Source organism: Mus caroli, unplaced genomic scaffold (assembly GCF_978045245.1).
Source record: "Mus caroli unplaced genomic scaffold, Mus_caroli_1 scaffold_18, whole genome shotgun sequence".
Taxonomy (NCBI): domain Eukaryota; kingdom Metazoa; phylum Chordata; class Mammalia; order Rodentia; family Muridae; genus Mus; species Mus caroli.
This window is the reverse complement of record NW_028227273.1, coordinates 16,305,379-16,319,301: the sequence shown is the minus strand read 5'-3', so window position 1 is coordinate 16,319,301 and position 13,923 is coordinate 16,305,379. Positions and strand designations below refer to the sequence as shown.

Here is a 13,923-nt window from a genome sequence, read left to right as displayed (position 1 = left end):
TTTTCTTTAATTGTTGCTGGTAGCAAATTTGATTTCTTCACCAGTATAATATACTTCTCCAGGGCCAAGCTATGTGCATTTAATTAGCAAGCAGCGTGATACTTGAGTGACTTAATACCCAGTAACATTTCCTCAGCAGTTTTAACACCCACTGCCCATCCTAGCTTCACAAATAATACATTAGTCTGTAGTTCTCCAGTATCCCCTCGGGGTGCCAAATGTATAATCTGTACAAGTATCTTATGTACAGTGGTACGATGTCTGCATAACCTCTCACATCCTCTCTGAGCATTATATGGTCTCTAGATTCACTCAGTACCTAACCCTGTGGATGCTGTGTAAGTGGCTATTCCATTCTTCTGCTTAGGAAATAATGACAAGAAAATAGTCACAGGCAAGCGCCACACAGCTACAAATTGTTTCCAAGTATTTTAATTGCAGATTAGTTTGAATCACAAATTTGGATACTACAGAAAACAGGGCCAACTGTAACTGCAAAATTATAATTTTCCTAATTATGTCATTCCTTCCACATTAGTGGCTAGCGTCCCTCCCCCAACACCCCCACACGAGGTTGTTTTTAATGTAGACTATGGGCTCATTTAGGGTTTTTCTTTTAAATATAGTATGTTATTTTCTACCACCGACAACAAATCATTATATGCTGTTTTTTATTTCATGTCTCCCGAGATTTGGCCAGAGCATTAATTGTGTCGCATTTGATTTGGTGCACAAGATAAAGTCCTATGTTCTCCTTACCGTTCTGTTGCCCAAGACCCCAGTCTCCTATTTTCTCTGACCTCCCAGCAAGATTGAATTTGATGGGGTTATTCTAAGAAGAAATCCTCCAACCCCTACCCCGTGTAAAGAGAAAGGTCTTGATATACCCTGGATCTTCTAGACTGGCAGGTTTTCTGACCTCCATTAAACATCTCGGGCTCCAAACCCATATTTCCTCCACCCATCCGAGTAAAAATAGAGGTTCTCGGATTCATCTCAAGTGTGGCGATCTCTGAGCCCCTTACATTACACAAAAGAGGTTGGTTTCTTTATGGGATCACGGAAGGGCATCAACCACAGAGTAAGTGGTAGCAAAGCTTCGTGACAAAGAATTTTCCTGGGCAGAAACCAAAGGACAACGGCAGCATCTTGTTGAGTAGTGAGAACGACCATCTTCACTTAGGAGTGTGAGAGTTTTCAAACTTATAACTCAGCCTGCGATCCAGGCATTGCACCAGGACTTTAAAGGAAGACTAGAAATGAGGGACAAGAAGTGTTGGGGACTTTTGATGTTGCCATTTGCTCTTTGTTTTTGCAATAAAAGCAGCCTAATAGGCTGATTCTCTCTAATTCTCAACTTCCTCTGACCCTCATTCTGCCTTGTGACATTTAACAGAAAATGATTGTGGACAAAGATAATAAGCACTTGTGGGAGGCCTCTTTCAACTGGAGGTAGGTGGGCACGGTCTCATAAGGTTGTAGCCAAGGACACCCTGTGAGTCAGAAGTTCACATCCAACAAGCCTAACTGGGTTGAGTCAGAGCCCTCTTCAGAAGGCTCAGGTGACAGTGTGACCTTTCTCTGGGGTTTTATTTCTAATTTTTACAGGTCATTATGCTTCTTTAATTAATCTACCTTGGGGATCTTGCAGCTGTCAGGGAGAGGTGAGGTGTGTGGTTCTGGGCTGCACCATCCTGGGACAGTCTTGGCTTGTGAGAGGTCACGGCAGGTCCCCATACAACTCGCTGCTGTCCTTGATTCACATTTCAGACAGCTGAGTAGATGCTCATTTGCCTTCTGAACAAAACCACAAAGGACTACCTAATTTTAGGCATAAGAATATAAAAACAATGGATGTTTTGTGCATGCTCTGCCTCCCTCTCTGTGAACTCAGTGTGGCCCACAGCCAGGAGGCCCCTCATGGGGTCCAAACAGCCTCAACCTTGGTCTGCTCAGAGCAGGCCCTGACATGGCAAAAGACTTGGAAATGACCTGTTCTGCTCCCCAGATGATTTTAATGCAGTGATGTAAGAGGCACCTGTAAGTCAGAGGGCTTGCCTCATTTTTGCCTTTGAGTGGAACTTACCAATAATGTCTGAATAAAGCTTTGCATCTTTGTGGGCATATGAAGCTCAGAATATGTTTTAATTTCATTTTTCATTACATCTCTGTAACTTTTTAGAGGCCATGTCATTATTTGTATTTTTCTCAATAAATAAAAAAAAAAAAAGAGTCTTGAAGATTATAGCAGCTAATTAAACGTAAAAATAAGGGCCAGGATGTAGCTCAGTGGTAGAACACTCAGCTAGCATGCACAAAGCCATAGGTTTGCTTCCTAGGACCATCACGATACAAAATGAAGAAGAAAAATAGAAATAGAAAAACAGAAATAGAAACCCAGATTTTCTTAGTCTCGGGGGCTCCCTGAGAGCTCGCAATCCTTGTGCCGTAGAATGATTGGCACATTCCTGGATGGTCCTCTGCCCTCCTCACTCCACTCCATCCTCCACACGACACCACCCCTTATCATTCTCTCCAAGGACTTCCTTGTGTCGAGAGATTGATGCTTTTATATAAATGATAGCAAGCCATGCTTCCACCACCCCACAGCTAGAGCACAGGGAATGTAGCAAGGGGCTAAGCACTGAGCTATTCCTCATGGGGCTGGAGAGATGCATCCAGCTGTTAAGAGCACTTGATGCTCTTGCAAAGGGCTGGTGTTTGGGTTCCTAGCACCCCGTTAAGGGGCTTATTAATGCCTGTGACTTTAGCTCCAGGAGATCCAAACCCTTCTTCTGGCCTCTACACACTCAGAGCGAGAGAGAGAGAGAAAACAGAGGAAATCTTTAAAAGATATTTCCTCATAACGACATGAGGCATTCACTGCTTATGGCCCTGGGATCATCGCAGCTATGCACAGACTAATGAAGATTTCCCAGGGCACGGAAGAGACTACCTGCATTCCATTGGCACTTTCAATTTTGTAGAACAAAATCCAGAGTCTAGCATCTCTTGGAAATTAGATGGCTTCACAGGAAATAGCCTTCCAGGGCAAATTCAGTCATCCCAAGACGAATAACGATCCAGTTCTGGTCTTCTATTGTGTCCTTGCCTTGCATCCAATGTCTCTCCCCAAGTGACCACCAATGGTTATTTTCAAGGAGGACCTACGTACAACTACTTTCAAGCGTTCGTGAAACTCCGGATTTCTAACAGGTCCCACAGGGTTCGAGGAAGTGGGAGGTAGCTCTGCACCCACAGACAGACAGCCCAAGACCTAAAGGGGGCAGAGTACAGTGTTTCCCATCCATCTACCACTGTAATTGAGCACTCAGCGCCCTGTAAGTGGAAAACCACTCAGCTTACCTGCCGCATGCATCTTCAGGAGCAAAACAAGAAACTGTGAATGTTAGGCAACTCTGAGTCATGGGGATTGTATTACTTCCATTCTATTATTAATAAAAACAAGTGTTCCGCGGGAAAACAAAATGCCACTTGACTTTCTTATCGTAATCGACAACCCAGTGCAAGGGCGACAGATGTTAGGGAACTCAAGAGGGATAAATTAAAGATGATCCAACTTATCGTAACTGAGAGATTTGAAAACCCACCCCAGAAATAAATTTTTCTTTCTTTCTTTCTTTCTTTCTTTCTTTCTTTCTTTCTTTCTTTCTTTCTTTCTTTTTTTCTTTTGCAGAAAGTAAGCCCCAAAAGGGTGTAACCTACCCATCGACTCTTACATATTCATCATCCAAAACTGCAGCTGCTAAAGCAGGCAAGTGCCATGTGTTATTTCATCCAAGATGAGCACGCAATGTTGCATTCTAGAAGATGATATGGAAATTAACATCTTACCCGGTCAAGCTCCGCTGACCTTCATGATGCTTTAATCAATGCCAGGAACCTGGCACCACAATCAATGTGATCAGACAGCGTGGCTTGGGAGTGGGACGTTTTCCTGTTGTTCTTCTCACGATTCGATATTGTCTGTATTTGTGTCATTTCCATTCAGTATGACTGTGGCCTTGAATTTTATGGTATTGTTACTTTAGACCGTGATCAGACCTTATGCCTAGAAGCGTTTCCCGGCAACTAAAAGGGAAAAGGCTGCCTCTACTTGGCCATAAAGCAAAGGGAGGGCAGGAAGGAACGGGGATGGTGAGCCTTATCCAGGATGGTGAGCCTTATCCACTAACAGCAAGCAATCAAAGCAATGAATCTGAATCCGTGCAAAACACACATCTCTGGGGCTTAGTCAAGGCAGCCTCCTCAGGAGGCCTAAGAAATTCCTCTTCCCAAGTTTCCATAATAAATCCAGAACAGTGCCCTCCCTGGTGTTCTCTTAAGAGGTGCTTTGATTTCTCACACAGTTGCTCTCTCACAGAGCTTGGCATTCCAGAAACATGGCGGTGAGTGGGCTTGGTTCATTATTCTGCTCATGGATGTAGGCTGGACATAGCTCTGGAATTTCAAGAGCTGGCGTTTCTTAGATATTTGCTGTGTGTGAGCCACTGTGACAAGATAAGTAGTTTTTTTTTTTTTTTTTTAGTCAGCCCAAATTACTACCAAATTACTACCAAGATGCCCCTGTTCTTAGCCCTAAGGCACAGTTTTGCAGAAAACACAGCTTAGAGAAGTTGTGTAAATGTTTGCTGACAAACAGCAAGGAAGTAGTGAAGCCGAGAGTCAGACACAAACAGTGTGGCTCCAAACACCACTCTCTAAGTGACTATGCTATACCCGACGAGCCTTTACAAGCATACTGGGGGTTGACAGCTTGTCACCGCTTCACCTTCAGTGACACTTTGATCACAGATGGGATCGTGACATATTTATTGAGGTGCAAGCACATGGCTGCCCTGTTCCTCACCTTAAGAATCAGATCTGAGATCAGCCCTGTCTTCTTTTGGTGAGGACACAAAGAAGGAATGGCAAAGCCTCCTGATAATTTCTACTTCGTCCAAGTTTACCTCCTCTGCCCCTATGGTGATTTCTGAATCGGTGAATTGCGTAGATAACTGCTTTCTGTCTTATCGCGTCTACTATCATCCTGTCCCCATCCCTTTCTGCCATTCCTGGCAGACCATCCCAGGAATCAGCAGTCTCTGCCCTCGGAACCCTGGGCTTCTTTCTCTCTGGACTGCCCTGAGGCAGTCCTGAGTTGCTTTGAGGTGAGGTTACCCTCTTTCTCACTCTGCCTGTAGCTGTTGAGGGTCTTTGGCCCTGGGGTGTGTTAATGGCACTGATGACTTCAGAGGTCTCAAATGTAAAGAGTTGCCAGAGCCAAGTAAGCCTCTGATACATGTGTCAAGCAAGACCCTCTCTCCCTTTTTATTCTGAGGGGAAAGTGCCTCTAGCTTTCCAGAATGCTACCCTAGTGCCTCTGCAAAATCCTCTCCAGCAGGTCTAGGATGTGTCTGTGACTATTCTACCTCAGAAAGACTGGCAGGAAATGGGTCAGCCATCTTTACCAGTTCTTGAGACTTGGGGAGACAGGAGGAAAAAAAGGACACACACTATCACCTAAGCAGCCACACACAAGCATGGCTCCTGGCCTCTCCCTATGTTTTTTTTCTTGGTCCTTTTCTTCCAGCTCACTGCCTGGGGAGACTTGGGTGTGGTCACCTTGCAGATTAACCTGGAATGGTCACCAGCATGGAAAGCTCAGAGACAAATTCCCTGGTATACAAAGTAGTTTTCAGGTCCTCTGGCTTCAGCCCTCAATCCAAACCTGAAAGGTGAAGATGCACAAAAGCGGGGGGGGGGGGGGGGGGGGGGGGTGTCACACAACATCCGGTGACCACAGCTCTGACTCCTCTCTGTGCCAGATCTCTGAACTGCAAGAGCCTGAGGCAGTATCTTCCAGGTTTCAGATAAAGAAGAGTTTAGCAATTTGCCCAAGGGTGCGATTGGCTGTAAGTAGTTCCTTAGAGACTGATGGATTGCAGCATCCTAAACCAGGTAACTGTTGTGAGAAGAGAGCAGGGAACCAAGGCAGGTAAGAGATGCTGCTTCGGATTTTGAAGCCCCAGGTAGTAGAGGCAGGTCCAAAGTTCCCCTTATCTACACCAGCCTTGGCAGAGCTGAATTGCCTCCACACACCAAACCCTTGTCTATATGCCTATGTAGTATCTTTGAAGTAGCGTGGTGAGTCATGGGGTATTTGTGCCCCTCCCACTTCAACTGAAGTCTATAAAGTATGCAAAAGTCCCAGTGTTAAAACACAGCCATTGCTGTTGTCACCTGTCCCCATTACCATACCTCCTCAACCTCCTGGGACATATCACCAGGTGTTATTGTCTGTTCCTTATTTCTAGAACATTCACACTTGTCCTTGCACATTTCTTCTCCATCCATCCATCCATCCGCTCACATGTACTGAGGCCCTTCTGTGGGCCAGACCCAAGCTAAATAATGTGCATGCCAATATCAAAGGGATGTGTGGGGTCTCATTCTGTCTTTAAAGGACGTGTCCACACGGGGCAAGTTCTTACTAATTTATATATGAGAGCTATGAAAGAATGGCCTCGTTGCTAAGTAAAAGAAATAAATCCTTTAATAAGCAAAAGAGAAAAGAAGTAGATTAGGCCAACTATAGCTCAGGTCTCAGCACGCTGCAGACTGCTTCCTAGGCTCCCAAAGAATGAGTTAACTGTTAAATCAGGTTAGGATGACCCCCAAAAGCATAGCCAAGGTCTTCAGTGGCAAATTATCTCACTTGAACCCTGGTAGATATCTGATTTGCCTAGCAGGGCTCACACTGGGGACAGATATTACCTGAAATGTGAAGGTTGTCTCTCCCAGGCTGTTAGCATCTATTAAGCAGGCAGCTGCTACTTGGCTACTGCCTCCTTTTGCTCTGAGCAGAATAAACACAGGTAAGTGTTGATTTGCATAAATGCCTGAAAAAAAAAACTGGGGAGGCACATTCCTGGCATCAAAGAAGGCTGAGGAAATCTGCTACAGAGGGAGTGCCAGGAAAGTGCCCTCCTGCCTCCCCTGGGCAGTTTGCTAAGCCCTACCCTGCAGGAAGTAAGGCTGGTTCTTGCTACAGTAAGTTTTACCTCCCAGGCATCTCCTGCCCTTACTACCCATATCCAGCACAACACACACACACACACACACACACACACACAGTGTGTACTGTCACCACCTCTGACAGTAAGCTTTGGTGAGATCGCCAGAGATCTTGAGATATATACAGGAATTTTTATGTGACCAAGGCCCACCTTTCACTTTCTTCCCTTCTTGTGGACAAAAAGAGGGTGGGTTTGCAGTCAACCGCCCTTGAGTTCAAACCTCATCTCTACTTCTGTTCATCCTTGTAACTGAGGATACTGCCTGACCTCTTGAAAAGCCTGTCCCTTAGCTTAACATGGGAATATTTGTGTCCACTTCCAGGAAGGACTGTGACAATCTTCACCAGGAATGTTGATGTAAAAATCCTCCAAAGTGGCAGAATACAGTAGATAGGCAGTGAATCTTAGACCTCCTGCCCTAGGGTACAGCCCTAAGGCTCAGAATGAGTTATTGGTGAGAAGAACCAACACTCAGACCTATGGGCATCTTGGCTCTGTCCTTGTCACAGCTACAAGGCACACTGCTGTTCCCTGCAGAGGGGGAAGGCATACATAGCATGCATACATAGCATCATGTCAAATGTCAACTCCGACCATTTACTGGATCCCTACATGCGCAATGCACAGAGTGGGGGACTTGTCCACTTCATCCAAATCATGGCAGCAGCCCCACCAAGTAGGCATGACGGTCTCCGTTCATAGAAGACAGGTTCGGTTAGCTTTAGAAGCAAGACTGACAAGGGTCGGGAGAGCTAGGAGCTCAGTCTGGCTTGGGCTGCAGTTCTGAGATCAAAAACGGGCCCATCTGAGACAAGCTTCTCAGGAAGCAATTCCTGGTGGCTGCATTAGTAACCCCCTGAGCTGAACTCCATGGAGCTGTCAGGTGTAGGAGGCCTGGGGCTCCATCTGCTGCTATGGAGAGGTAGCTGCCGGGGAAGCTGTTCTTGGCTATGCCCAGATGAATCATGCAATGAGAGTTTTGGGGGAAAGCTTCTGAAAGGAGAAAAAAAATCCATCTATCTGACACCGCCGGCAGAAACCATTCGCCAGGGTATTATGTCAGATTGCTCATAGTGAACCAAAAGTGTGACATTCTGTAAGAAACCTGGAGTATTAGGTTAGGGACAGTAGCATCCTCTTCCCCCACAATAAAGATGTTTCAAATGAACGACAGAGAATGAACAAAAACCTAGACAGAGACGCACGACTCTTGAGTAAATTGACCAAGCATCTGAAAGCAGCTGTGTCCAGGGTCATTGGTTCCCCTCGTGAGAGTTAATCTCTGGCTCTCTTGAAAATGAATATTCACAAACTGAGATGACTGGGGTAGTCAAGAGCCTAGTCGGATCTGGCCAATGGAGTAAGAAAAAGATAATTGTGATTTTTGAACTATAGTAAGTTTATGATAGGAAGATGTTCTAGTAAAAGCTTTACTTTGTTGAATTGTGGATGAATTAATGATTTGAAAGTAAGGCTATACTTGCCCGATAGTTTATATGAACATGTGGATCCTGATCCTGGTCATTGAAATCTACAAGCAGTTCTTCTTGGTACCACCTCCCGATGTGAAGCAGCCCAAACTCGGGCCTGCATCTCCCTCAAGAGGAGCTAAGGGCTTCTCACATCAGCATGGGGCAGAGGATCCCTCCTGAGAAATTAAACACTTCTGCAGGACTTATTACGAATGGCTATCATTCAAAGTAAAAGGAATGTCATACACAAGGCAGTCTGGGCTCTGCCCCAGGATGGTGCAGATGCGAACTGAAGCCCAGAAGCCCTCCATGGCTCTGTAATAATTGTCTGGCCCAGTCTTCTGGCTGATTTAAAGATGGCTAACTGTTGGCAAGCAACAGGGTAAATGAAAATGAGAAATCTGCTTCCTATCCACAAGAATTCAGACAGAATGGCTGAATTGAACCCTGATCCTGGGTTTGGTTTGGTTTTTGTTGTTGTTTGTTTTTGTTTATTTGTTTGTTTGTTTTTCATCTGGCCTGCTCTCCCAAATTAGTGCCATGGTTTCGCCTCTAGAAAGCAAAGGTGTCGGATGTGGAAGGGAGCGGGTGGCAATGCTGAGCAGCGGGTCTGAACTCCCCGTCAAATGCTGTCTGCAGGGCTATAGCTCTGACTGACACTCTTTTAGGATGCAGCGCCAAGTATAGTGTCACATGACATCAAGGAGCCTATAGGATGGAAAAAGAGGCATCATTTGCCCTCAGATGTTATCCCCTTAGCCTGCTTTTCCAAGTGTCTAAAATGCATCAATCCCAAACACAGTGACCAACAACCAGAGCCGGGATGCAATTGTGAGCTGAGAAAGTCCCCTCCAAAAGATACTGAAATCCCTACCACTGGGAGGGGACCTGAGCGTGCCCTTATATGGAGAGGAGCGTAGTGCTAGTACGATTAAGGGTCTTGACACTGGATATTTTCCTGGATTATCTGCGTAGGCCCTAAAATAATCACATACATCTCCATAAAGGGAAAGTAGAGAGAAATTCCTTCACAGACTGCGAAGGATTGAGGATGCTAACCTCAAAAGCAATCACAAACTAAATCAGATGAACTCGGCTGATGCAGGAACACAGTCTACCCTTGGGCTTCCTTGAGGAAGCTCGGAGCTACTGATGCTTTAAGTTTGGCCCTGTAGTCCTCATTTTGAAATCCTGGGCCCAGAAGCATAAAAAAAAATGGAACCCTGTAGCTTTAAGCCTCCAAGTTTAGGGCAGTGTATTACGACAACACCAGGACACCAGATTCCCAGTTACAGAAAGTGATGTGTTCTACTTGATGCCCAATAGCCACTGGCAATAGACCCAGAGCTAAGAGGGCTGATCATGAGGGGGGGACCGTTATGTCTCTTTATGGCCCTGGTCCAAGGTCTCCAATATAGTCTCCAGCACTCAGGAGGTAACCCCTCTTGTCTAAACCTCAGGGAGACGCTGAGCAACTGGAGCACCCGCAAATTGAGACTTGCTTTGCAACTAGAGCCTTGGATCAGCCCCCCACCCTCTGGAAAATGACTTCCCACTCAGGCTCAGAGATGGCTCAGTGGTTAAAAGAACTTGCTGCTCTTTCAGAGGACCTGGGTTAGATTCTCAGTACCCGTGTCGGGCAACTCACAAACACTCGTAGCTCCAGCTCTAAAGGGTGGGATCTGCCTCCCTCTTGCGGCCTTCCCCGACACTGCACTCAAATGCATAAGCCCACACATATACATAATTAAGAATTAAAATAAATCTTAAAATAGCCTCCCACTCGTACTCATGCAAGAAGTCAAAAACCAAACTCAATGGCACAACTATAGGATATCAAAGTGGGAGGGGACTTGTTGGGGGAAAGGGCTCCAGGGCAGGGAGATGGTGAGAGTGAGTGACAGGAAGTGAAATGTCCCAAAGTCAGTATACACACAGGAGAGGCTATAAAAGGATAACGGCGGGACACAAGCTAAACCTTCGTAATTTAGGAGAGCCTCGATGGTCCTTGCCATTGAGTTAGTCCCATCATCCCAATTATTGGCAAGGCAACTGAGGCCAGAAGTCAGCTTGACTGCTCAGGAACCAACTTAAACCAGCATGCATTCTGTGAGGGTGAGCCATGGTAGAGGTGCTGGAAGGACCGTGCATCCATAGGCCAATTGCAACTGAGATAGCAAGGCTATAGGAAGGGAAGAAAGGGAAATACATGTTAGAAATCAAAACAAACCACTGCTCGTGGGGCCTGGCCACTAATCAGGGTCCCGCCTTTTTTATGTTGCTATGATTTCGAACTGCAACCTAAATGTGTTGTTTAATCTTTGTTGATTGGCTTATCGCTCTGAAACTGTACAGGCTGTCTATACAGATTCTGCACTCTACAGCAATAGCACCAGTCTCTGCTAAAAGGCAGTGGTGGTCAGTGACTTGTTTTGTGGACACCAATACAACTCTGCTTTCTCACAGGTGAGACCACAAAAGCCTACGAGAAGCCATCTATTCCAGGGACAACCATACAGCCTGTCACCCTGACACAGGCTCAAGCTACCCCTGTAGCTGAGGCCACCCACAGACCCACCTCAAAGCCATTTGCAGCATCTGTCACCAGCAGCCCCAGACCCCAACCTGTGGGCCACAGGAGTCAGGAGATGGGTGAGTAGATGGGCCGTGTATCGCTGTGTACCACACGAGCAGAATGGTGTAACCTGTGTAGTATCCAGCTCTTACCCTTTTGACTCGTGACTCAGGAGTGTTTGAGACCTTCACCAGGGTAAGAGGCAGCAGGTTCTGTCTTCCAGGTTCAAAACACAATTACCATTGTCGTACTCGAGAAGGTAGGGTAGCATGCCTGTTAGTACAAAGATTATCTTTCCTCCCTCCGGAAGCTCGCGTGAAAGACAGTAGGCTTCGCTCTGACCATTGTCGTGCTCTGGACTTTGTTTCCTTAAGTAATAAATAGCCCATATCCAGAAGTCTTTAGATGTTAAGAATAAAGCCTAAAGACTCCCTTTAGGAGGTCAGATCGTGCTCGTATCTGCTTGTCACATGCACAGGCTTCTGTCTTCACTACCCAGAGATAAACGGCACCTGTGTCAGTTCAAATAGTTTCCTGGTAGGGAAGGGGAGAGGGATGGGATGTTGTGCAATGGGCTCGCCATTATCTCAGGTTTCTCTGAGTCGTTCTTGTCTGCTAACACGTTTTTCCTTCTGGGAGGAAGTTCCCAGGACTGACTTTTTTCAGCCTGACCCAGTTTTCAGTCATCACTGCTATGCAGTCTGACCCTTCCCTTCCCTGGCAGAGCCTCGGCATCTGTCTACCCGTCCTTTGGTTTTTCCACAGGAGAAGTCCCACTTTCAACACACTGGGCATTTTTTTTTTTCTGAGTAACTCACACATATTAGCTTACTGGGTCCCAACAACTCCGTGGAGCCGATCTATATGACTGGAAACAAATCCATTGTTACGGTGACTGACCTGAGGATGAAGGGGGATAAGGGAAAGAGAGGCTAAGGTCACATGGGCAAGCAAGCAGAGCAGGAATCCAAACTCCAAAGCCTGGAATTCCCGCCATCAGCAAACACATCAGTACAGCCGGAGCCGCGGAGGACCACACGTTGACCAGGACGAAGTGGCAAGATTGGAGGCTGCTGGGCATCCCTGATTTAATTTAATGATTTAATTTAGTAATTAATAGTCACTGTCGGGATGCACACCACATGTGCAGTCCCTAGGCCAGGTATAGCACACACGCTTTATCATAGTCTTGCCAATGATTCCTGAAAGTTGTGGCTTAAAGGTCCCAAATCAGAGACTCATAAAAATAATTTTGTGAAGTTTTGAAATACTTCAGACATGCTCCCCACTCCATCCTATTTTTGTTATTTCTATTACACTAATAGTAACACAAGTTATTGATACCTGGCAAGAAAAGAGAAGTATTCTGGGGTGCTGGGTAACCAGGGCTCACAGGAGTCCCTAAAACCAGAGCTTTTTCTCTATTCCATCCCAAGTGCTTGGCTTTCGAGTCCTCCACTCTTTCAAACACATTCTAGTATCTGAATCGGTAGGTTGTCCCTCGCAGAGGGCATCTTATGTAACGGCACAGTGAGTGCGTGGCTTGTTTTCTTGGCTACACTGGCAGCTTGAAAGTCTTGATGCCAATTTGGCTGAAAATCCCTCAAAAAAAAACCTGAGGTAGTGACTCCCAAGCTGGCAGAGTTCTGTTTCTCCTGGCTTTGGGACAGGGGTTTTGGACAGCAGCCTCCCAGCCCGCCAGTGTTCTCTGTTCATGCTCACACAGCGCCTGCTTCTCTGCAACCCACACAGTGCTGAGCAAGTCCTTGGAGAGGGAGAGGTCTCTGTGCAGCAGGCACCGTAGCTGTTAAGAGGGGAGCCCAAGTAGGCAGGGATGGGGGACTTCTCAAACGTGGCATTGTCTGCTCAAAGGCATTCTGCAGCCAAGAAGAGAAGGAGATGCGGATGTCCAAACACGTTTGTCCATTTAGAGGAATAGATGCATTGAGACACTTTTCACATCCCATACAATCGGCCCGCTTAAATTCCTTGTGCAGGGGGTGGTGTCCATATGGCTACACGGCTATCAAATACAATCAAACTCTAGAAGTTTCATCCCAAAGGAACCTCGATCCTACAAACCTGAGCCACTACCCTCTTGGTCTTATATCCACTGTTCTTAACATGTGGGTTGTGGTCCAATGACCCTTTCACAGGTGTTGCCTAAGACCATCAGAAAATAGAGATATTGCATTACAATAACAATTAATTTCATAACAGTAGCAAAAGTACCGTTCTACAGTAGCAATGAGAATAATGTCATGGCCCGAGGTCACCCCAACATGAGGAACTGTCTTAAAGGGTCATAGCATTAGGAAGGTTGAGACCTGCTGTCCTAGATAGACATCTATCTGCTTTTATGAATGACTCTCTTTAAAAAAAAAAACTTATGTAAACATGAGAATTTTACTTTGTACTGAGTCTGTAGTTTTCAAATGTGAACTTTGTGGGTCCCACATCCTGTTCCATCATCAAATGGATGAAACCTAACCCCCTCTAACATGTGTGGTACCTCCAGGAAGATGATCTATAAGCTTGATCACTAGTGATGATATAAGTGGTCTTCTGTCCTTTTATAAAATATAATACATACTTAATGAGAGATCATGTGATAAAATGGACTAGGGATATGAGTTGCTGTGACTCTTTAACCCAACTACATGAAATAATATTTAGTAGATACATATCTTTGAAATTCTAAAAAGCTGAGATAGTTTGCCAAGGATAAGAAAACATTCCTTAGAGTATCGACTGAGAAGTCAGTCATTACCATATTTTTCCCTGTTACATGTGTGAC

General features: G+C 45.7%; 1 protein-coding gene across 4 annotated transcripts in view; it reads left to right on the top strand.

Annotated features, from left to right (window-relative positions):
- Positions 1–13,923, top strand: part of Vit (vitrin) — a 133,436-nt gene that overhangs the window by 80,361 nt on the left and 39,152 nt on the right. For 2 of the 4 annotated variants that reach the window (XM_085832628.1, XM_085832627.1), the window contains exons 6-7: positions 3,698–3,775; positions 11,018–11,203. In XM_085832628.1, the coding sequence (XP_085688754.1) occupies positions 3,698–3,775; positions 11,018–11,203 (264 nt within the window). The remainder of the gene's footprint in view (positions 1–3,697; positions 3,776–11,017; positions 11,204–13,923) is intronic. The other 2 variants (XM_085832630.1, XM_085832629.1) reach the window with 1 other exon arrangement.